The sequence below is a fragment of the Amblyraja radiata genome, chromosome 22 (assembly GCF_010909765.2).
Source record: "Amblyraja radiata isolate CabotCenter1 chromosome 22, sAmbRad1.1.pri, whole genome shotgun sequence".
Taxonomy (NCBI): Eukaryota; Metazoa; Chordata; class Chondrichthyes; order Rajiformes; family Rajidae; genus Amblyraja; species Amblyraja radiata.
In genome coordinates, this window is record NC_045977.1 from 1,221,186 (window position 1) to 1,244,260 (window position 23,075).

Sequence of the window (23,075 nt, forward strand, 5' to 3'; positions counted from 1 at the left end):
AGTTACAACGGTTTGACTTCCGCATTGTCTACAAAAAAAGGTAAAGACATGCACGTTGCAGATACGTTCTCTAGAGCTCCGCGCACCACCAGCGAACGACACCCGTTTGAGCAGGAAGAATTCTCGGTCCTGACGGCCTCGTTTGTGCCCACTGATCGCCTTGCCGAACACACAGCTGCAGACAACACCGCACAGCTGCTGACCTCCATCATAAGAGGCGGGTGGCCAAACAAGCAGTCAAGCACCCCGTTTGAAATACGACCCTACTTCCTGGTCCGTGACGAACTGGTGTTACAGGACGGAATAATCGTCAAAGGTCATAAGGCGGTCATTCCCGTCACCCTACGAAACGAGTACTATGAGGAAATCCATGGAGGCAACCATGTCTCGGAAGCCACTCTAAAACGAGCCAAGGAGATCTACTGGCCAGGGATGACAAAGTACATATGTGAACTAACAGAATCATGCGCGATCTGCAACAATCAATCAATCAATCAATCACCCCATCAGCAGAAGCAGCCACTCCTATCCCACCCAGCTCCCTCTTTACCATGGTCATCACTGGCTGCCGAGATCTTCGAATGGCACGGGAAACACTACCTTGTTCTACTGGACTCCTACTCTAACTGGTTTGAGCTTGTCCTCCTACCAACAATCACTTCTGAAACTGTGACTCAAAAGCTGAGAATTCACTTTTCCAGGAATGGGATACATGTTCGCCTTCAGACAGACAACAGAACTCAATTCATCAGCCAAAAGTTTAAGGATTTTGCTAAACGGTGGAACTTCCAGCACTTCACCAGCAGTCCAGGATCCCCACAGTCCAATGGATTCGCCGAGCGTGCGAAGCAACTCATGGAGCGCAAAGCAACTCTTGGGGCGCTCCTATCTAGTTAAATCTGATGTCTACCTGGACTTGCTGAACCGGCGAAACATTGCTAAAGATAACATTCTCGGCTCTTCAGCCCAGCGGCTGATGTCCCGCCAGACACGCCCTCCACTGCCTGTCTCTCAGAAACAGCTACAACCAAAGGTCTGCCCCCCTGCTGTAATATAAAAGCGTGTACAGTTCAATCGAGACACGCAGAAGCGCTGTTATGATAAGGCCTGCAAACCAGTTAAACCACTTCTACAAGGCCAAGTGTTACGACTGCAAACAGATAAAGGACATACCAAACTGGGACACATTCATGGGCCCTGTAAGGAACCACGCTCATACCTGGTCGAAGTCGATGGTGTCATCTATAGACACAGCCGTCAACATCTCCTTCCTGTGAAGGAACGGAGTCCCAGGGTCCATTTGCCCCACCGCTCAAGTTTAAACCAACACCAGTTGCAGCCGTTCCAGCTCCTACCGCTACTGGGTCCACCCACTCCCTGCGTCGGTCTGTCCCCGCGTCTCCCTGTTGTAACCGGCACCCCGGTATCTCTGCGACGGTTCACCCCACGTACCCCTGCGGACTCTCCCCATAGACCCGTGGATTAAGCTACCCCAGCCCCCAACTTTTCAGAGGAAAAGATTGATGATGCAGCACCATACCGTACGAGAGTTAGCAAGCCACCTATTAGATATGGCGATTACGTGGAACCCTATTATTATTTACTCGTTATAGTTTGAAATGCCTTAGTTGCTTTTTCATTTATACAAGAAGAGATGTAGATTGGCTATTGCATGTTAGCCAATCAGAATGCTTTGTAATTATAACTCCGCCTATTTATCTGATTTATAGTGTAAGAACTCGCCTGCTGCCTGGCAGTGGCTGCAATAGACTGAACGTGTGATGTACTGCATATGTGATGATGAACTAGACAATAAAGATGCTTATGCTTCAACCTGTGTGAGACTAAGGTATTTACAGAAGGTAAAGCGACAAGTGTAGCAATTCCATTGCGACCGCAGCGAAACCCCGCCTGCTGCGAAAACCCAACGCTATCCGGAACCCCCAACACCAGCTGCAAACCAACAACGCCAGCTGCAACCCCCCAACGCCAGCCGCTAAACCCCAACGCCAGCAGCGAAACACCAACGGCAGCCGTGAAACCCCAACGCCAGCCGCAAAACCCGAACGGCAGCCACTAAACCCCAACGCCAGGCGCGAAACCCCAACGCCAGCCGCCAAACCACAACACCAACCGTTAAACCTCAACGCCAACCGCTAAACCAAAACGGCAGCTGCTAAAACCCAACGTGAGAAAAGCATTTTTCACACAGAGAGTGGTGAATCTCTGGAACTCCCTGCCACAGAAGGTAGTTGAGGCCAGTTCATTGGCTATATTTAAGAGGGAGTTAGATGTGGCCCTTGTGGCTAAAGGGATCAGGGGGTAAGGAGAGAAGGCACGCACAGGATACTGAGTTGGATGATCAGCCATGATCATATTGAATGGCGATGCAGGCTCGAAGGCCCGAATGGCCTACTCCTGCACCTAGTTTCTATGTTTCTATGTTTCTATGTCAGCCGCAAAACCCCAACACCAGCCGCGAACCCTCAACGCCTGCCGCTGATCACCAACGCCAGCCTTTAAAATGCAACCCCAGCCTCTAAACCCCGCCAGCCGCGAAACTCCAACGCCAGACGCGAACCCCCCACGCCAGCCGCGAACCCCCCACGCCAGCCGCGAACCCCCCACGCCAGCCGCGAACCCCCCACGCCAGCCGCGAACCCCCAACACCAGCCGCGAACCCCCCACGCCAGCCGTGAACCCCCAACGCCAGTCTCTACCCAACGCCAGCTTTTAAAATGCAACGCCAGCCTCTAAACGCCGCCAGCCTCTAAACCCCAACGGCAGCTGCGAAACCCCAACGCCAGCCGCGAACCCCCAACGTCAGCCGTTAAACCCCAACGCCAACCGTTAAACCCCAACGCCAGACGCGAAACCCCAACGCCAGCCGTGAAACCCCGCCAGCCGTGAACCCCCAAAGCCAGTCGCGGACCCCCATTGCCAGCCGCAAATCCCCAACGCCAGCCACAAACCCCCAATGTTAGTCCCGAACCCCAAACGCCAGACGCTAAACCAAAACGCCAGCCGCAAAATCCCCAACGTCAGCCGCAAACTCCCAATGCCAGTCGCAAACCCCAAACGCCATATGCTAAACCTCAACGCCTGCCTCTAAACCCAAACGACAACCTATAAAACGCAACGCTAGCCTCTAAACCCCAAAGCCAGCTGCTAAACCCCAACGTCAGTCGCGAAACCCCAACGTCAGTCGCGAAACCCCAACGCCAGCAGCGAACCCTTAATGCCAGCCGTGAACCCCGACCTCAGCCCCGAACCCCCAATGCCAGCCGCTAAACCCCAACACCAGCCGCGATCCCCCAAGCCAGCCGCAAAACGCCCAATGTCAGCCATTAAACAACAACGCCAGCCTCTAAACCCCGCCAGCCTCTAAACCCCAACGCCAGCCACTAAACCCCAACGTCAGCCGCTAAACCCCAACGCATACACCCAACGCCCGCATCTACACCCCAACGCATACCCCCAACGCCCGCAACTACACCCCAACGACAGCCGCAAAACCCCAACGCCAGTCGCGAAACATCGCCAGCCACGAAACACCGCAAGCTGCAAAATCCCAACGCTAGCCACGAACCCGCAACGCGCCGCGAACGTGCAGTCCCAGCCGCGAACCCCCAACGCCAGCCGGAACCCGCAACGCCAGCCGCGACCCCTCAACGCCAGTCTCTAAATCCAAACGCCAGCAGCGAAAACCCAACGGCAGCCGCAAAACCCAAACACCAGCCGCGAACGCCCAATGCCAGTTGCGAAACCCCAACGCCAGCCGCGAAACCCCAACGCCAGCCGCGAAACCCCAACGCCAGCCGCGAACACCCAATGCCAGCCGCGAAACCCCAAAGCCAACCGCGAAACCTCGCCAGCCACGAAACCCCAACACCAGCTGCGAAATCCCAACGCCTGCCGCGAACCCGCAACGCCAGCCGCGAACGAGCAGCCAGCCGCGAACCCCCAACGCGCCGCGAACCCCCAACGGCAGCCGCTATACACCCAACGGCAGCCGCTATACCCCCAACGCCCGTCGTAAAACCCCAACGCCAGCCGCGAAACCCCAACGCAAGTCGTGAAACCCCAACGCCAGCCGCGAAACCCTAACGCCAGCCGCATACCCGCAACAGCGCGAACGCGTAGTGACAGCCGCGAACCCCCATCGCCAACGGCGAACCCCCAACGCCAGCCTCTATACCGCCGCCAGCCCTGAAACCCCAACCCCAGCCGCGCAACCCCAACGCCAGCCGCGAAGCCATAACGCCAACCGCGAAATCCCAACCTCAGCCGCGAACATCCAACACCAGCCACGAAACCTCAACGCCAGTTTCTAAAGCCAAACGCCAGCAGCAAAAACCCGACGCCAGCCACGAAACCCCAACGGCAGCCGCTAAACACCACCGGCAGCCGCAAACCCCCAACGCCAGCCCCGAAACCACTATGCCAGCCACTAAACACCAACGCCAGGCTCTAAACCCAAACGCAAGGCCCTAAACACCAACGCCAGCTGCGAACTTCCAACGCCAGCCGCGAAACCCAATGCCAACCGCGAACCTCCAACGCCTGCCGGGAAACCCCAACGCCAGCTGCGAAAGCACAACGCCAGCCGCGAAACACAAACACCAGCCTCTAAACTCCAACGTCAACCGCGAACACCCAACGCCAGGCTCTAAACCCAAACGCCAGCAGCGAAAACCAAACGCCGGCGGCGAAACCACAACACCAGCGGCGAAAACCCAACGCCAGGCTCCAAACCCCGCCAGCCTCTAAACCCCAACGCCAGCTGCAGAACCCCGCCAGCCGCGAAACCCCAACGGCAGTCACGAAACCCCAATGCCAGCTGCGAAATCCCAACGCCAGCCGCGAACCCGCAACGCGCCGCCAAAGTGCAGTGCCAGCTGCGAGCCCCCAACGCCAGCCGCGAACCCCCAACGCCGACCTCTAAACCCAAACGCCAGCAGCAAAATCCCAACGGCAGCCGCGAAACGCAAACGCCATCCGCGAACACCCAATACCCGTTGCGAAAACCTAATGCCAGCCGCCAAACCCCAACAGCAGCCGCAAAACCCTAACGCCAACCGCAATACCCCAACGCCAGCCGCGAGACCGCAATGCCAGCCGCGAAACCTCAACGCCAGCCGCGAAACCCCAACGCCAGCCGTGAAACCCCAACGCCAGCCTCTAAACCCCAACGCCAGCCGATAAACTCCAACCACAGCCGCAAACCCCGTACGCCAGCCGCAAAACCCCAACGCAAACCGCGAAACCTCAACACCATCCGTGATACCCCAACGCCAGCCTATAAACCTCAACGCCAGCCGGGAAAAACCCAACGCCAGCCGCTAAACACCAAAGAATGCCCGCAACACCAGCCTCTACACACCAATGGCTGCCGGAAAATCCCAACGACAGCTGCAAAACTCCAACGCCAGCCGCACACACCCAACGCCAGCCGCAAAACCCCAATGACTGCCGCGGAACCAGCAATGCCAGCCGCGAACCCGCATCGCAAGCCGAAAACCCCCAACACCAGCCGCGAACCCTCAACGCCAGCCGCGAACCTCCAACAGCCTCTAAACCTAATGCCAGCCGCGAAACACCAACACCAGCGGCGAAATCCCAACGCCAGCCGCAAAGCCGCTACACCCCAATGCAAGCCGCTAAACACCAACGCCAGCCGCGAAACCCCAACTCCAGCCGCGAAACCCCAACGCCAGCCGCTAAACCCCAACGCCATCGGCGAAACACCGCCAGCCTCGAAACCCCAACGCTAGCCGCTAAACCCCAACGCCATCGGCGGACCACCAACGGCAGCCGTTAAATCCCAACGCCAGCCGCGAAACATCAACGCCAGCCGCGAAACACCAACGCCAGCCGTGAACCTCCGATGCCAGCCGCGAACCCCCAACGACAGCCGCGAAACCCCAACGAAAGCCGCTAAACCCCAACGCAATCCGCTAAACCACAACGCCAGCCGCGAAACCCCAACGTCAGCTGCGAAACCCCGCCAGCCACCAAACCCCGCCAGCTGCGAAATCCCCTCCAGCCGCAAAACTCCAACGTCAGCCGCGAAACCCCAACGCCAGACGCGAAACCCCAACGCCAGCCATGAGCGACCAACGCCAGCCGCTAAACCCCAACGCCAGCCGCGAAACCCCGCCAGCCACGAAACCCCGCCAGCCACGAAACCCCGGCAGCTGCAAAATCCCCTCCAGCCGCAAAACTCCAACGTCATCGGCGAAACCCCGCCAGCCTCAAAACCCCGCCAGCCGCCATACACCAACGTCAGCCACGAAACACCGCCAGCAGCGAAAAACCAACGCCGGCCTATAAAACACAACGCCAGCCGCTAAACCCCAACACCAGCCGCGAAAACACAACGCCAGCCGTGAAACCCCAACGCCGGCCGCTAAACATCAACCCCGGCGTCTAAAGCCCAACGCCAGATTCTAAACCCCAACGCCAGCTGCGAAACCCCAACTCCAGCCGCGAAATCCCTACGCCAGCCGCTAAACCCCAACGCCAGCCGCGAAACCCCAATGCCACCCGGGAAAACCCAACGTCAGCTGCGAAACACCGCCAGCCACGAAACCCCGCTAGCGGCGAAATCCCAACTCCAGCCGCAAAACATCAACGTCAGCCGCGACCCCCCAATGCCAGCCGCGAAACCCCAACGCCAGCCGCGAAACCCCGCCAGCCACGAAACCCCGTCAGCCATGAAACGCCGGCAGCTGCGAAATCCCCTCCAGCCGCAAAACTCCAACGTCACCCGCGACCCCCAACGCCAGTCGCGAAACCCCAACGCCAGTCGCGAAACCCCAACGCCAGCCGCGAAACCCCAGCGCCAGCCGCTAAACCCCAACGGCAGCCGCGAAACCACAACGCCAGCCGCGAAACCCCGCCAGCCACGAAACGCCACCAGCTGCGAAATCCCCTCCAGCCACAAAACTCCAAGGTCAGCTGCGGCCCCAACGCCAGTCGCGAAACCCCAACGCCAGCCTCGAAACCCCTACGTCAGCCGCGAAACACCAACGCCAGCCGCTAAACATCAACGCCAGCCGCTAAACCCCAACGCCAGACGCGAAACCCCAACGTAAGCCGCTAAACCCCAACGCCAGCCGCGAAACTCCGCCAGCTGCGAAATCCCCTCCAGCCGCAAAACTCCAACGTCAGCCGCGAAACACCAACGCCAGCCGCGAAACCCCAACGCCAGCCGCGAAACCCCAGCGCCAGCCGAGAAACCCCAACGCCATCGGCGAAACCCCGCCAGCCTCGAAACCCCTACGCCAGCCGCGAAACACCAACGCCAGCCGCTAAACCCCAACGCCAGCCGCTAAACCCCAACGCCAGACGCGAAACCCCAACGCCAGCCGCGAAACTCCGCCAGCTGCGAAATCCCCTCCGGCCGCAAAACTCCAACGTCAGCCGCGTCCCCAACGCCAGTCACCAAATCCCAACGGCAGCTGCGAAACCCCAACGCCAGCCGCGAAACCCCGCCAGCTGCGAAATCCCAACTTCAGCCGCAAAACTCCAACGTCAGCCGCGACCCCCAACGCCAGCCGCGAATCCCCATCGCCAGGCGCAAAACCTCAACGCCAGCCGCGAAAACCCAACTCCAGCTGCTAACCTCCAACGCCAGCCGCGAAACCCCAACGCCAGCCGCTAAACACCAACGCCACCCGCTAAACTCCAACGTCAGCCGCGACCCCAACGCCAGTCGCGAAACCCCAACGCCAGCCGCGAAACCCCAGCGCTAGCCTCGAAAACCCAACGCCAGCCTCGAAACCCCAACGCCAGCCGCGAAACACCAACGCCGGCCACGAAACCCCAACGCCATCGTCGGATCACCAACGCCAGCCGCTAAACCCCATCGCCAGCAGCGAAACACCAACGCCAGCCGCTAAACCCCATCGCCAGGTGCGAAACCTCAACGCCAGCCGCTAAACCCCAACGCCATCGGCGAAACTCCGCCAGCCTCGAAACCCCAACGCTAGCCGCTAAACCCCAACGCCAGCCGTGAAACCCCGCCTGCTGCGAAATCCCCTCCAGCCGCAAAACTCCAACGTCAGCCGCGACCCCCGTCAGCCGCGAAACCCCAACGCAAGCCGCTAAACCCCAACGCCAGCCGCGAAACCACGCCAGCCACGAAACCTCGGCAGCTGCGAAATCCCCTCCAGCCGCAAAACCTCAACGCCAGCCACGAAGCCCCAACGCCATCGGCGGACCACCAACAGCAGCCGTTAAATCCCAATGCCAGCCGCTAAACCACAACGCCAGCCGCGAAACACCAACGCCAGCCGCTAAACACCAACGCCAGACGATAAACACCAATGCCAGCCGCTAAACACCAACGCCAGCCGCGAAACCCCGCCAGCCGCGAAACCTCGGCAGCTGCGAAATCCCCTCCAGCCGCAAAACCTCAACGCCAGCCACGAAGCCCCAACGCCATCGGCGGGCCACCAACAGCAGCCGTTAAATCCCAACGCCAGCCGCGAAACATCAACGCCAGCCGCGAAACACCAACGACAGCCCCGAACCCCCGATGCCAGCCGCGAACCCCCAACGCCAGCCGCGAAACCCCAACGCCAGCCGCGAAACACCAATGCCAGCCGCTAAACCACAACGCCAGCCGCGAAACACCAACGCCAGCCGCTAAACACCAACGCCAGCCGATAAACACCAATGCTAGCCGCTAAACACCAACGCCAGCCGCGAAACCCCGCCAGCCACGAAACCTCGGCAGCTGCGAAATCCCCTCCAGCCGCAAAACCTCAACGCCAGCCACGAAACCCCAACGCCATCGGCGGACCACCAACGGAAGCCCTTAAATCCCAACACCAGCCGCGAAACATCAACGCCAGCGGCGAAACACCAACGCCAGCCGTGAACCCCTGATGCCAGCCGCGAACCCCCAACGACAGCCGCGAAACCCCAACGAAAGCCGCTAAACCTGGCCAGCTGCGAAATCCCCTCCAGCCGCAAAACTCCAACGTCATCGGCGAAACCCCGCCAGCCTCAAAACCCCGCCAGCCGCCAAACACCAACGTCAGCCACGAAACACCGCCAGCAGCGAAACACCAACGCCGGCCTATAAAACACAACGCCAGCCGCGAAACCCCAACGACAGACGCGAAACCCCAACGACAGACGCGAAACCCCAACGTCCCCTGCGAAACCCCAATGCCACCCGCGAAACCCCCTCCAGCCACGAAACCCCAACACCAGCCTCTAAAACGCCAGCCTATTAACCCCGCCAGTCTCTTAACCCCAACGCCAGCCGCTAAATTCCAACGCCAGCCGCGAACCCCCTACGCCAGCCGCTAAACCCCAACACCAGCCGCGAAAACACAACGCCAGCCGTGAAACCCCAACGCCGGCCGCTAAACATCAACGCCGGCGTCTAAAGCCCAACGCCAGATTCTAAACCCCAACGCCAGCCGCGAAACCCCAACTCCAGCCGTGAAATCCCTACGCCAGCCGCTAAACCCCAACGACAGCCGCGAAACCCCAATGCCACCTAGGAAAACCCAACGCCAGCTGCGAAACACCGCCAGCCACGAAACCCCGCTAGCGGCGAAATCCCAACTCCAGCCGCAAAACATCAACGTCAGCCGCGACCCCCCAATGCCAGCCGCGAAACCCCAACGCCAGCCGCGAAACCCCAACGCTACCCTCTAAACACAAACGCCAGCAGCAAAAACACAACGCCAGCTGCAATACCCCAACGCCAGCCACAAAAACCCAACGCCAGCCGGGAAACCCCAACGCAAGCCGCTACACCCCGCCAGCCACGAAACCCCGCCAGTCGCGAAACCCCAACGCCAGTCGCGAAACCCCAACGCAAGCCGCTACACCCCGCCAGCCACGAAACCCCGCCAGTCGCGAAACCCCAACGCAAGCCGGTACACCCCAATGCAAGCCGGTAAACCCCAACGCCAGCCGCGAAACCCCAACCATGCCGCGAAACCCCGCCAGCCACGAAACCCCGTCAGTCATGAAACGCCGGCAGCTGCGAAATCCCCTCCAGCCGCAAAACTCCAACGTCACCCGCGACCCCCAACGCCAGTCGCGAAACCCCAACGCCAGTCGCGAAACCCCAACGCCAGCCGCGAAACCCCAGCGCCAGCCGCTAAACCCCAACGGCAGCCGCGAAACCACAACGCCAGCCGCGAAACCCCAGCGCCAGCCGAGAAACCCCAACGCCATCGGCGAAACCTCGCCAGCCTCGAAACCCCTACGTCAGCCGCGATACACCAACGCCAGCCGCTAAACACCAACGCCAGCCGCTAAACCCCAACGCCAGACGCGAAACCCCAACGTAAGCCGCTAAACCCCAACGCCAGCCGCGAATCTCCGCCAGCTGCGAAATCCCCTCCAGCCGCAAAACTCCAACGTCAGCCGCGAAACCCCAACGCCAGCCGCGAAACCCCAACGCCAGCCGCGAAACCCCAGCGCCAGCCGAGAAACCCCAACGCCATCGGCGAAACCCCGCCAGCATCGAAACTCCTACGTCAGCCGCGAAACACCAACGCCAGCCGCTAAACACCAACGCCAACCGCTAAACCCCAACGCCAGACGCGAAACCCCAACGTAAGCCGCTAAACCCCAACGCAAGCCGCGAAATTCCGCCAGCTGCGAAATCCCCTCCGGCCGCAAAACTCCAACGTCAGCCGCGTCCCCAACGCCAGTCACCAAATCCCAACGGCAGCTGCGAAACCCCAACGCCAGCCGCGAAACCCCGCCAGCTGCGAAATCCCAACTTCAGCCGCAAAACTCCAACGTCAGCCGCGACCCCCAACGCCAGCCGCGAAACCCCATCGCCAGGCGCAAAACCTCAACGCCAGCCGCGAAAACCCAACTACAGCTGCTAACCTCCAACGCCAGCCGCTAAACACCAACGCCACCCGCTAAACTCCAACGTCAGCCGCGACCCCAACGCCAGTCGCGAAACCCCAACGCTAGCCGCGAAACCCCATCGCCAGCCTCGAAACCCCAACGCCAGCCTCGAAACCCCAACGCCAGCCGCGAAACACCAACGCCGGCCACGAAACCCCAACGCCATCGTCGGATCACCAACGCCAGCCGCTAAACCCCATCGCCAGCAGCGAAACACCAACGCCAGCCGCTAAACCCCATCGCCAGGCGCGAAACCTCAACGCCAGCCGCTAAACCCCAACGCCATCGGCGAAACTCAGCCAGCCTCGAAACCCCAACGCTAGCCGCTAAACCCCAACGCCAGCCGCGAAACCCCAACGCCATCGGCGAAACCCCAACGCCAGCCGCTAAACCACAACGCCAGCCGTGAAACCCCGCCAGCTGCGAAATCCCCTCCAGTCGCAAAACTCCAACGTCAGCCGCGACCCCCGTCAGCCGCGAAACCCCAACGCAAGCCGCTAAACCCCAACGCCAGCCGCGAAACCCCAACGCCAGCCGCGAAACACCAATGCCAGCCGCTAAACCACAACGCCAGCCGCGAAACACCAACGCCAGCCGCTAAACACCAACGCCAGCCGATAAACACCAATGCCAGCCGCTAAACACCAACGCCAGCCGCGAAACCCCACTAGCCACGAAACCTCGGCAGCTGCGAAATCCCCTCCAGACGCAAAACCTCAACGCCAGCCACGAAACCCCAACGCCATCGGCGGACCACCAACGGCAGCCCTTAAATCCCAACGCCAGCCGCGAAACATCAACGCCAGCCGCGAAACACCAACGCCAGCCGTGAACCCCCGATGCCAGCCGCGAACCCCCAACGACAGCCGCGAAACCCCAACGAAAGCCGCTAAACCCCAACGCAATCCGCTAAACCACAACGCCAGCCGCGAAACCCCAACGTCAGCTGCGAAACCCCGCCAGCAGCGAAATCCCCTCCAGCCGCAAAACTCCAACGTCAGCCGCGAAACCCCAACGCCAGCCATGAGCCACCAACGCCAGCCGCTAAACCCCAACGCCAGCCGCGAAACCCCATCGCCAGGCGCAAAACCTCAACGCCAGCCGCGAAAACCCAACTCCAGCTGCTAACCTCCAACGCCAGCCGCGAAACCCCAACGCCACCCGCTAAACACCAACGCCACCCGCTAAACTCCAACGTCAGCCGCGACCCCAACGCCAGTCGCGAAACCCCAACGCTAGCCGCGAAACCCCAGCGCCAGCCTCGAAACCCCAACGCCAGCCTCGAAACCCCAACGCCAGCCGCGAAACACCAACGCCGGCCACGAAATCCCAACGCCATCGTCTGATCACCAACGCCAGCCGCTAAACCCCATCGCCAGCAGCGAAACACCAACGCCAGCCGCTAAACCCTATCGCCAGGCGCGAAACCTCAACGCCAGCCGCTAAACCCCAACGCCATCGGCGAAACTCCGCCAGCCTCGAAACTCCAACGCTAGCCGCTAAACCCCAACGCCAGCCGCGATACCCCAACGCCATCGGCGAAACCCCAACGCCAGCCGCTAAACCCCAACGCCAGCCGTGAAACCCCGCCAGCTGCGAAATCCCCTCCAGCCGCAAAACTCCAACGTCAGCCGCGACACCCGTCAGCCGCGAAACCCCAACGCAAGCCGCTAAACCCCAACGCCAGCCGCGAAACCCCAACGCCAGCCGCGAAACACCAATGCCGGCCTATAAAACACAACGCCAGCCGCGAAACCCCAACGCCAGCCGCGAAACCCCAGCGCCAGCCGCTAAACCCCAACGGCAGCCGCGAAACCCCAACGCCAGCCGCGAAACCCCAGCGCCAGCCGAGAAACCCCAACGGCAGCCGCGAAACCACAACGCCAGCCGCGAAACCCCGCCAGCCACGAAACCCCGCCAGCCACGAAACGCCACCAGCTGCGAAATCCCCTCCAGCCACAAAACTCCAAGGTCAGCTGCGGCCCCAACGCCAGTCGCGAAACCCCAACGCCAGCCGCGAAACCCCAACGCCAGCCGCGAAACCCCAGCGCCAGCCGAGAAACCCCAACGCCAGCCGCGAAACCCCAACGCCAGCCGCGAAACCCCAGCGCCAGCCGAGAAACCCCAACGCCATCGGCGAAACCTCGCCAGCCTCGAAACCCCTACGTCAGCCGCGAAACACCAACGCCAGCCGCTAAACACCAACGCCAGCCGCTAAACACCTTACCCAGACGCGAAACCCCAACGTAAGCCGCTAAACCCCAACGCCAGCCTCGAAACTCCGCCAGCTGCGAAATCCCCTCCAGCCGCAAAACTCCAACGTCAGCCGCGAAACCCCAACGCCAGCCGCGAAACCCCAACGCCAGCCGCGAAACCCCAGCGCCAGCCGAGAAACCCCAACGCCATCGGCGAAACCCCGCCAGCCTCGAAACCCCAACGGCAGCTGCGAAACCCCAACGCCATCAGCGAAACCCCGCCAGCCTCGAAACCCCAACGGCAGCTGCGAAACCCCAACGCCAGCCGCGAAACCCCAACGCCAGCCGCGAAACCCCAGCGCCAGCCGAGAAACCCCAACGCCATCGGCGAAACCCCGCCAGCCTCGAAACCCCAACGCCAGCCGCGAAACACCAACGCCAGCCGCGAAACCCCAACGGCAGCTGCGAAACCCCAACGCCAGCCGCGAAACCCCGCCAGCTGCGAAATCCCAACTTCAGCCGCAAAACTCCAACGTCAGCCGCGACCCCCAACGCCAGCCGCGAAACCCCATCGCCAGGCGCAAAACCTCAACGCCAGCCGCGAAAACCCAACTCCAGCTGCTAACCTCCAACGTCAGCCGCGAAACCCCAGCGCCAGCCGCTAAACACCAACGCCACCCGCTAAACTCCAACGTCAGCCGCGACCCCAACGCCAGTCGCGAAACCCCAACGCCAGCCGCTAAACCCCATCGCCAGCAGCGAAACACCAACGCCAGCCGCTAAACCCCAACGCCATCGGCGAAACTCCGCCAGCCTCGAAACCCCAACGCTAGCCGCTAAACCCCAACGCCAGCCGCGAAACCCCAACGCCATCGGCGAAACCCCAACGCCAGCCGCTAAATCCCAACGCCAGCCGTGAAACCCCGCCAGCTGCGAAATCCCCTCCAGCCGCAAAACTCCAACGTCAGCCGCGACCCCCGTCAGCCGCGAAACCCCAACGCAAGCCGCTAAACCCCAACGCCAGCCGCGAAACCCCAACGCCAGCCGCGAAACACCAATGCCAGCCGCTAAACCACAACGCCAGCCGCGAAACACCAACGCCAGCCGCTAAACACCAACGCCAGCCGATAAACACCAATGCCAGCCGCTAAACACCAACGCCAGCCGCGAAACCCCGCCAGCCACGAAACCTCGGCAGCTGCGAAATCCCCTCCAGCCGCAAAACCTCAACGCCAGCCACGAAACCCCAACGCCATCGGCGGACCACCAACGGCAGCCCTTAAATCCCAACGCCAGCCGCGAAACATCAACGCCTGCCGCGAACCCCCAACGACAGCCGCGAAACCCCAACGAAAGCCGCTAAACCCCAACGCAATCCGCTAAACCACAACGCCAGCCGCGAAACCCCAACGTCAGCTGCGAAACCCCGCCAGCTGCGAAATCCCCTCCAGTCGCAAAACTCCAACGTCAGCCGCGAAACCCCAACGCCAGCCATGAGCCACCAACGCCAGCCGCTAAACCCCAACGCCAGCCGCTAAACCCCAACGCCAGCCGCGAAACCCCGCCAGCCACGAAACCCCGGCAGCTGCGAAATCCCCTCCAGCCGCAAAACTCCAACGTCATCGGCGAAACCCCGCCAGCCTCAAAACCCCGCCAGCCGCCAAACACCAACGTCAGCCACGAAACCCCGCCAGCAGCGAAACACCAACGCCGCCCTATAAAACACAACGCCAGACCACCAACGGCAGCCGTTAAATCCCAACGCCAGCCGCGAAACATCAACGCCAGCCGCGAAACACCAACGCCAGCCGCGAACCCTCGATGCCAGACGCGAACCCCCAACGACAGCCGCGAAACCCCAACGAAAGCTGCTAAACCCCAACGCAATCGGCTAAACCACAACGCCAGCCGCGAAACCCCAACGTCAGCTGCGAAACACCGCCAGCCACGAAACCCCGCCAGCTGCGAAATCACCTCCAGCCGCAAAACTCCAACGTCAGCCACGAAACCCCAACGCCAGACGCGAAACCCCAACGCCAGCCATGAGCCACCAACGCCAGCCGCGAAACCCCAACGCCAGCCGCGAAACCCCAACGCCAGCCGCGAAACCCCGTCAGCCACGAAACCCCGCCAGCCACGAAACCCCGCCAGCCACGAAACCCCGCCTGCCACGAAACCCCGACAGCTGCGAAATCCCCTCCAGCCGCAAAACCCCAACGTCAGACGCGAACCCCAACGCCTGTCGCGAAACCCCAACGCCAGTCGCGAAACCCCAACGCCAGCCGCGAAACCCCAGCGCCAGCCGCGAAACCACAACGCCAGCCGCGAAACCCCGCCATCCACGAAGCCCCGCCAGCCGCGAAACCCCAACGCCATCGGCGAAACCCCGCCAGCCTCGAAACACCGCCAGCCGCTAAACACCAACGTCAGCCACGAAACCCCGCCAGCAGCGAAACACCAGCGCCGGCCTATAAAACGCAACGCCAGCCGCGAAACCCCAACGACAGACGCGAAACCCCAGCGACAGACGCGAAACCCCAATGCCACCTGCGAATCCCCCTCCAGCCACGAAACCCCAACACCAGCCTCTAAAACGCAATGCCAGCCTATTAACCCCGCCAGTCTCTTAACCCCAACGCCAGCCGCTAAATCCCAACGCCAGCCGCGAACCCCCTACGCCAGCCGCTAAACACCAACGCCAACCGCGAAAACACAACGCCAGCCGTGAAACCCCAACGCCGGCCGCTAAACATCAACGCCGACGTCTAAAGCCCAACGCCAGATTCTAAACCCCAACGCCAGCCGCGAAACCCCAACTCCAGCCGCGAAACCCCTACGCCAGCCGCTAAACCCCAACGCCAGCCGCGAAACCCCAACGCCAGCCGCGAAACCGCAATGCCAGCCGGGAAAACCCAACGTCAGCTGCGAAACACCGCCAGCCACCAAACCCCGCCAGCGGCGAAATCCCAACTCCAGCCGCAAAACTTCAAAGTCAGCCGCGACCCCCAATGCCAGCCGCGAAACCGCAACGCCAGCAGCGATAACCCAACTCCAGGTGCGAACCCAACGCCAGCCGCTAAACCCCAACGCCAGCCGCGAACCCCCATCGCCAGGCGCGAACCCCCAACACCAGCCGCAAAACCCCGCCAGCGGCGAAATCCCAACTCCAGCCGCAAAACTTCAACGTTAGCCGCGACCCCCAATGCCAGCCGCTAAACCCCAACGCCAGCCGCGAACCCCCAACGCCAGCCGCGAACCCCCATCGCCAGGCGCGAACCCCCAACACCAGCCGCGAAGCCCCAACGCCGACTGCGAAACCCCAATGCCGGCCTCTAAACTCCAACTTCAGATTCTAAACCCCACCGTCAGCCGCGAACCACCATCGCCAGGCGCGAACCCCCAACGCCAACCCCGCCGGCCTCTAAAACGCAACGCCAGCCGCGAAACCCCAACGACAGACGTGAAACTCCAACGACAGACGCGAAACCCCAACGCCACCTGCGAAACCCAAATGCCCCCCGCGAATCCCCCTCCAGCCACGAAACCCCAACACCAGCCTATAAAACGCAATGCCAGCCAATTAACCCCGCCAGTCTCTTAACCCCAACGCCAGCCGCTAAATCCCAACGCCAGCCGCGAACCCCCTACGCCAGCCGATAAACCCCAACGCCAGCCGCGAAAACACAACGCCAGCCGTGAACCCCAACGCCGGCCGCTAAACATCAACACCGGCGTCTAAAGCCCAACGTCAGATTCTAAACCCCAACGCCAGGCGCGAAACCCCAACTCCAGCCGCGAAACCCCTACGCCAGCCGCTAAACCCCCCCGCCAGCCGCAAAACCCCAATGCCAGCCGGGAAAACCCAACGCCAGCTGCGAAACACCGCCAGCCACAAAACCCCGCCAGTGGCGAAATCCCAACTCCAGCCGCAAAACTTCAACGTCAGCCGCGACCCCCAATGCCAGCCACGAAACCCCAACGTCAGCCGCGAAAACCCAACTCCAGCTGCGAACCCAACGCCAGCCGCTAAACCCCAACGCCAACCGCGAATCCCCGCCAGCCTCGAAACCCCAACGCCAGCCGCTAAACCCCAACGTCAGCCGCGAAACCCCGCGAGCTGCGAAATCCCCTCCAGCCGCAAAACTCCAATGTCAGCCGCGACCCCCGTCAGCCGCGAAACCCCAACGCAAGCCGCGAAACCCCAACGCAAGCCGCGAAACCCCAACGCAAGCCGCTAAACCACAACGCCAGCCGCGAAACTCCAACGCCAGCCGCTAAACTCCAACGCCAGCCAGCCGCGAAACCCCGCCAGCCACGAAACCTCGGCAGCTGCGAAATCCCCTCCAGCCGCAAAACTCCAACTTCAGCCGCGACCCCCGTCAGCCGCGAAACCCCAACGCCAGCCGCGAAAACCCAACTCCAGCTGCGAACATCTACCGGCAGCCGCGATCCGCTAAATCCCAACGCCAGCCGCGAAACACCAACGCCAGCCGCTAAAACCCATCACCAGGCGCGAAATCGCAACGCCAGCCGCGAACCCCCGATGCCAGCCGCGAACCCCCAACGACAGCCGCGCAACCCCAACGCAAGCCGCTAAACCCCAACGCAAGCCGCTAAACCCCAACGCAAGCCGCTAAACCCCAACGCCAGCCGCGAAACCTCACACGCCAGCCGCTAAACACCAACGCCAGCCGCTAAACCACAACGCCAGCCGCTAAACCACAACGCCAGCCGCGAAACCCCAGCGCCAGCCGCGAAACCCCAATGCCATCGGCGTAACCCCGCCAGCCTCGAAACCCCACCAGCTGCGAAATGCCAACGCGAGCCGCTAAACCCCAACGCCAGCCGCGAAACCCCAACGCCATCGGCGAAACCCCGCCAGCCTCGAAACCCCAACGCTAGCCGCGAAACCCCAACGCCAGCCGCTAAACCCCAACGCCAGCCGCGACCCCCGTCAGCCGCGAAACCCCAACGCCAGCCGCGAAAACCCAACTCCAGCTGCGAACCTCTAACGGCAGCCGCTAATCTCCAACGCCAGCCATGAACCCCCATCACCAGGCGCGAACCCACTACACAAGGCGCGAAACCCCAACGCCAGCCGCGAAACCCCGCCAGCTGCGAAATCCCAACTCCAGATGCAAAACTCCAACGTCTGCTGGGAAACCCCAACGCCAGCCGCGAAAACCCAACGCCAGCCGCTAAACCCCAACGCCAGCCGCGAAACCCCAACGCCAGCCGCTAAACACCTACGACAGCCGCGAACCCCAACGCCAGCCGCGAAACTCCAACGTCAGCCGCGAAACCCCAACGCCAGGCTCGAAACCCCAACGCCAGACATGAGCCACCAACGCCAGCCGCTAAACCACAACGCCAGCCGCGAAACCCCAACGCCAGCCGCGAAACCCCAACGCCAGCCGCGAAACCCCGCCAGCCAGCGAAATCCCCTCCAGCCGCAAAACTCCAACGTCAGCCGCGACCCCCCAACGCCAGTCGCGAAACCCCAACGCCAGTCGCGAAACCCCAACGCCAGCCGCGAAACCCCAGCGCCAGCCGCGAAATCCCAGCGCCAGCCGCGAAACCACAACGCCAGCCGCGCAACCCCGCCAGCCACGAAACCCCGCCAGCCGCGAAACCCCAACGCCATCGGCGAAACCCCGCCAGCCTCGAAACCCCGTCAGCCGCGAAACACCAACGACAGACGCGAAACTCCAACGACAGACTCGAAACCCCAACGCCACCTGCGAAACCCAAATGCCACCCGCGAATCCCCCTCCAGCCACGAAACCCCAACACCAGCCTCTAAAACGCAATGCCAGCCAATTAACCCCGCCAGTCTCTTAACCCCAACGCCAGCCGCTAAATCCCAACGCCAGCCGCGAACCCCCTACGCCAGCCGCTAAACCCCAACGCCAGCTGCGAAACACCGCCAGCCACGAAACCCCGCCAGTGGCGAAATCCCAACTCCAGCCGCAAAACTTCAACGTCAGCCGCGACCCCCAATGCCAGCCACGAAACCCCAACGCCAGCCGCGAAAAACCAACTCCAGCTGCGAACCCAACGCCAGCCGCTAAACCCCAACGCCAGCCGCTAAACCCCAACGCCAGCCGCGAATCCCCGCCAGCCTCGAAACCCCAACGCCAGCCGCTAAACCCCAACGCCAGCCGCGAAACCCCGCCAGCTGCGAAATCCCCTCCAGCCGCAAAACTCCAACGTCAGCCGCGACCCCCGTCAGCCGCGAAACCCCAACGCCAGCCGCTAACCCCCAACGCCAGCCGCTAAACCCCAACGCCAGCCGCGAAACCCCAACGCCAGCCGCGAAACTCCAACGCCAGCCGCGAAACCCCGCCAGCCACGAAACCTCGGCAGCTGCGAAATCCCCGTCAGCCGCAAAACTCCAACGTCAGCCGCGACCCCCGTCAGCCGCGAAACCCCAACGCCAGCCGCGAAAACCCAACTCCAGCTGCGAACATCTAACGGCAGCCGCTAAACACCAACGCCAGCCGTGAACCCCCATCGCAAGACACGAACCCACTACACAAGCCGCGAAACCCCAACGCCAGCCGCGAAACCCCGCCAGCTGCGAAATCCCAACTCCAAACGGAAAACTCCAACGTCAGCGGCGAAATCCCAACTCCAGCCGCAAAACTCAAAGCTAGCCGCGAACCCCCAACGCCAGCTGTGAACCCCCAACGCCAGCCGCGAACTCCCAACGCCAGTCGCGAACCCCTATCGCCATGCGCGAACCCTCAATGCCAGCCGCGAAACCCCAACGCCAGCCGCGAAACCCCAACGCCAGCCACTAAACCCCAACGACAGCCGCGAAACCCCAACGCCAGCCTCGAGCCACCAACGCCAGCCGCTAAACCCCAACGCCACCCACGAAACCCCAATGCCATCGGCGGACCACCAACTGCAGCCGCTAAATCCCAACGCCAGCCACGAAACACCAACGCCAGCCGCGCAACACCAACGCCAGCCGCGAACCCCCGATGCCGGCCGCGAAACCCCAACGACAGCCGCGAAACCCCAACGAAAGCCGCTAAACCCCAACACAATCCGCTAAACCCCAACGCCAGCCGCGAAACCCCAATGCCATCCGCGTAACCCCGCCAGCCTCGAAACCCCACCAGCTGCGAAATCCCAACTCGAGCCGCAAAGCTCCAACGTCAGCCGCGACCCCCAACGCCATGCACAAGCCACCAACGTCAGCCGCGAAACCCCAACGCCAGCCGCTAAACCCCAACGCCATCGGCGAAACCCCGCCAGCCTCGAAACCCCGCCAGCCGCGAAACACCAACGCCGGCCTCTAATACGCAACTTCAGCCGCGAAACCCCAACGCCAGCCGCTAAACCCCAACGCCATGCACAAGCCACCAACGTCAGCCGCTAAACCCCAACGCCAGCCGCGAATCCCCAACGCCATCGGCGAAACCCCGCCATCGTCGAAACCCCAACGCCAGCCGCTAAACCCCAACGCCAGCCGCTAAACCCCGCCAGCAGCGAAATCCCCTCCAGCCGCAAAACTCCAACGTCAGTCGCGACCCCCGTCAGCCGCGAAACCCCAACGCAAGCCGCTAAACCCCAACGCCAGCCGCGAAACCCCAACGTCAGACGCGAAACCCGAACGCCAGGCACGAGCCACCAACGCCAGCCGCGACCCCCAACGCCAGCCGCGAAACCCCGCCAGCCACGAAACCCCAACGCCATCGGCGAAACCCAGCCAGCCACGAAACCCCGCCAGCAGCGAAACACCAACGCCGGCCTCTAATACGCAACGCCAGCCGCAAACCACCAACGCCAGCCGCGAAAACCCAACGTCAGCCGAGAAACCCCACCGTCAGCCGCGAAACACTATCGCCAGGCGCGAACCCCCAACGCCAGCCGCGAACCCCCAACGCCAGCCGCGAACCCCCAACGCCAGCCGCGAACCCCCAACGCCAGCCGTGAACCCCCAACGCCAGTCGCGAACACCGATCGCCAGGCGCGAACCCCCAATGCCAGCCGCTAAACCCCAACGCCAGCCACGAACCACCAACGCCAGCCACGAACCACCAACGCCAGCCGCTAAACCCCAACGCCAGCCGCTAAACCCCAACGCCAGCCGCGAACCCCCAATGCCAGCCGGGAAAACCCAACGCCAGCCGCGAAACCCAGTCAGCGGCGAAACCCAGTCAGCGGCGAAATCCCAACTCCAGCCGCAAAACTCAAAGCTAGCCGCGAACCCCCAACGCCAGCTGTGAACCCCCAACGCCAGCCGCGAACTCCCAACGCCAGTCGCGAACCCCCATCGCCATGCGCGAACCCCCAATGCCAGCCACGAAACCCCAACGCCAGCCGCGAAGCCCCAACGCCGGCTGCGAAACCCCAATGCCGGCCTCTGAACCACAACGCCAGATTCTAAACCCCAACGCCAGCCGGGAAAACCCAACGCCAGCCGAGAAACCCCACCGTCAGCCGCGAAACACTATCGCCAGGCGCGAACCCCCAACGCCAGCTGTGAACCCCCAACGCCAGTCGCAAACCCCCATCGCCAGGCGCGAACCCCCAACGCCAGCCGCGAAAACCCAACGCCAGCCGCGAACCCCCACCGCCAGCAGTGAACCGCCAACGCCAGTCGCGAACCCCCATCGCCATGCGCGAACCCCCAACCCCAGCCGCGAAGCCCCAACGCCGGCTGCGAAACCCCAATGCCGGCCTCTGAACCCCAACGCCAGATTCTAAACCCCAACGCCAGCCGCGAAAACCGCTAAATCTGCAGCCGCTAAATCCCAACGTCAGCCACGAAACACCAACGCCAGCCGCGCAACACCAACGCCAGCCGCGAACCCCCGATGCCAGCCGCGAAACCCCAACGACAGCCGCGAAACCCCAACGAAAGCCGCTAAACCCCAACACAATCCGCTAAACCCCAACGCCAGCCGCGAAACCCCAATGCCATCCGCGTAACCCCGCCAGCCTCGAAACCCCACCAGCTGCGAAATCCCAACTCGAGCCGCAAAGCTCCAACGTCAGCCGCGACCCCCAACGCCATGCACAAGCCACCAACGTCAGCCGCGAAACCCCAACGACAGCCGCTAAACCCCAACGCCATGCACAAGCCACCAACGTCAGCCGCTAAACCCCAACGCCAGCCGCGAATCCCCAACGCCATCGGCGAAACCCCGCCAGCGTCGAAACCCCAACGCCAGCCGCGAAACCCCGCCAGCAGCGAAATCCCCTCCAGCCGCAAAATCCAACGTCAGCCGCGACCCCCGTCAGCCGCGAAACCCCAATGCAAGCCGCTAAACCCCAACGCCAGCCGCGAAACCCCAACGTCAGACGCGAAACCCCAACGCCAGGCACGAGCCACCAACGCCAGCCGCGAAACCCCAACGCCAGCCACGAAACCCCGCCAGCCTCGAAACCCCGCCAGCCGCTAATCACCAACATCAGCCACGAAACCCCGCCAGCAGCGAAACACCAACGCCGGCCTCTAATACGCAACGCCAGCCGCGAAACCCCAACGCCAGCCGCTAAACCCCAACGCCATGCACAAGCCACCAACGTCAGCCGCTAAACCCCAACGCCAGCCGCGAATCCCCAACGCCATCGGCGAAACCCCGCCATCGTCGAAACCCCAACGCCAGCCGCTAAACCCCAACGCCAGCCGCTAAACCCCGCCAGCAGCGAAATCCCCTCCAGCCGCAAAACTCCAACGTCAGTCGCGACCCCCGTCAGCCGCGAAACCCCAACGCAAGCCGCTAAACCCCAACGCCAGCCGCGAAACCCCAACGTCAGACGCGAAACCCGAACGCCAGGCACGAGCCACCAACGCCAGCCGCGAAACCCCAACGCCAGCCGCGAAACCCCGCCAGCCACGAAACCCCGGCAGCTGCGAAATCCCCTCCAGCCGCAAAACTCCAACGTCAGCCGCGACCCCCAACGCCAGTCGCGAAACCCCAACGCCAGCCGCGACCCCCAACGCCAGCCGCGAAACCCCGCCAG

At 62.5% G+C, this 23,075-nt stretch overlaps 1 protein-coding gene across 1 annotated transcript in view; it reads left to right on the top strand.

Annotated features, from left to right (window-relative positions):
* Nucleotides 1–3,831: 3,831 nt before the first annotated feature.
* The window catches only part of LOC116985500 (proline-rich extensin-like protein EPR1), a gene marked incomplete at its 3' end in the record, with an annotated part of 19,866 nt that continues 622 nt past the window's right edge, over nt 3,832–23,075 (top strand). Inside the window, exons 1-8 of the mRNA XM_033040264.1 lie at nt 3,832–4,035; nt 4,150–4,482; nt 5,199–5,652; nt 14,732–14,841; nt 17,404–17,676; nt 20,168–20,295; nt 21,326–21,687; nt 21,826–21,893. Coding sequence (XP_032896155.1) covers nt 3,832–4,035; nt 4,150–4,482; nt 5,199–5,652; nt 14,732–14,841; nt 17,404–17,676; nt 20,168–20,295; nt 21,326–21,687; nt 21,826–21,893 — 1,932 coding nt within the window. The remainder of the gene's footprint in view (nt 4,036–4,149; nt 4,483–5,198; nt 5,653–14,731; nt 14,842–17,403; nt 17,677–20,167; nt 20,296–21,325; nt 21,688–21,825; nt 21,894–23,075) is intronic.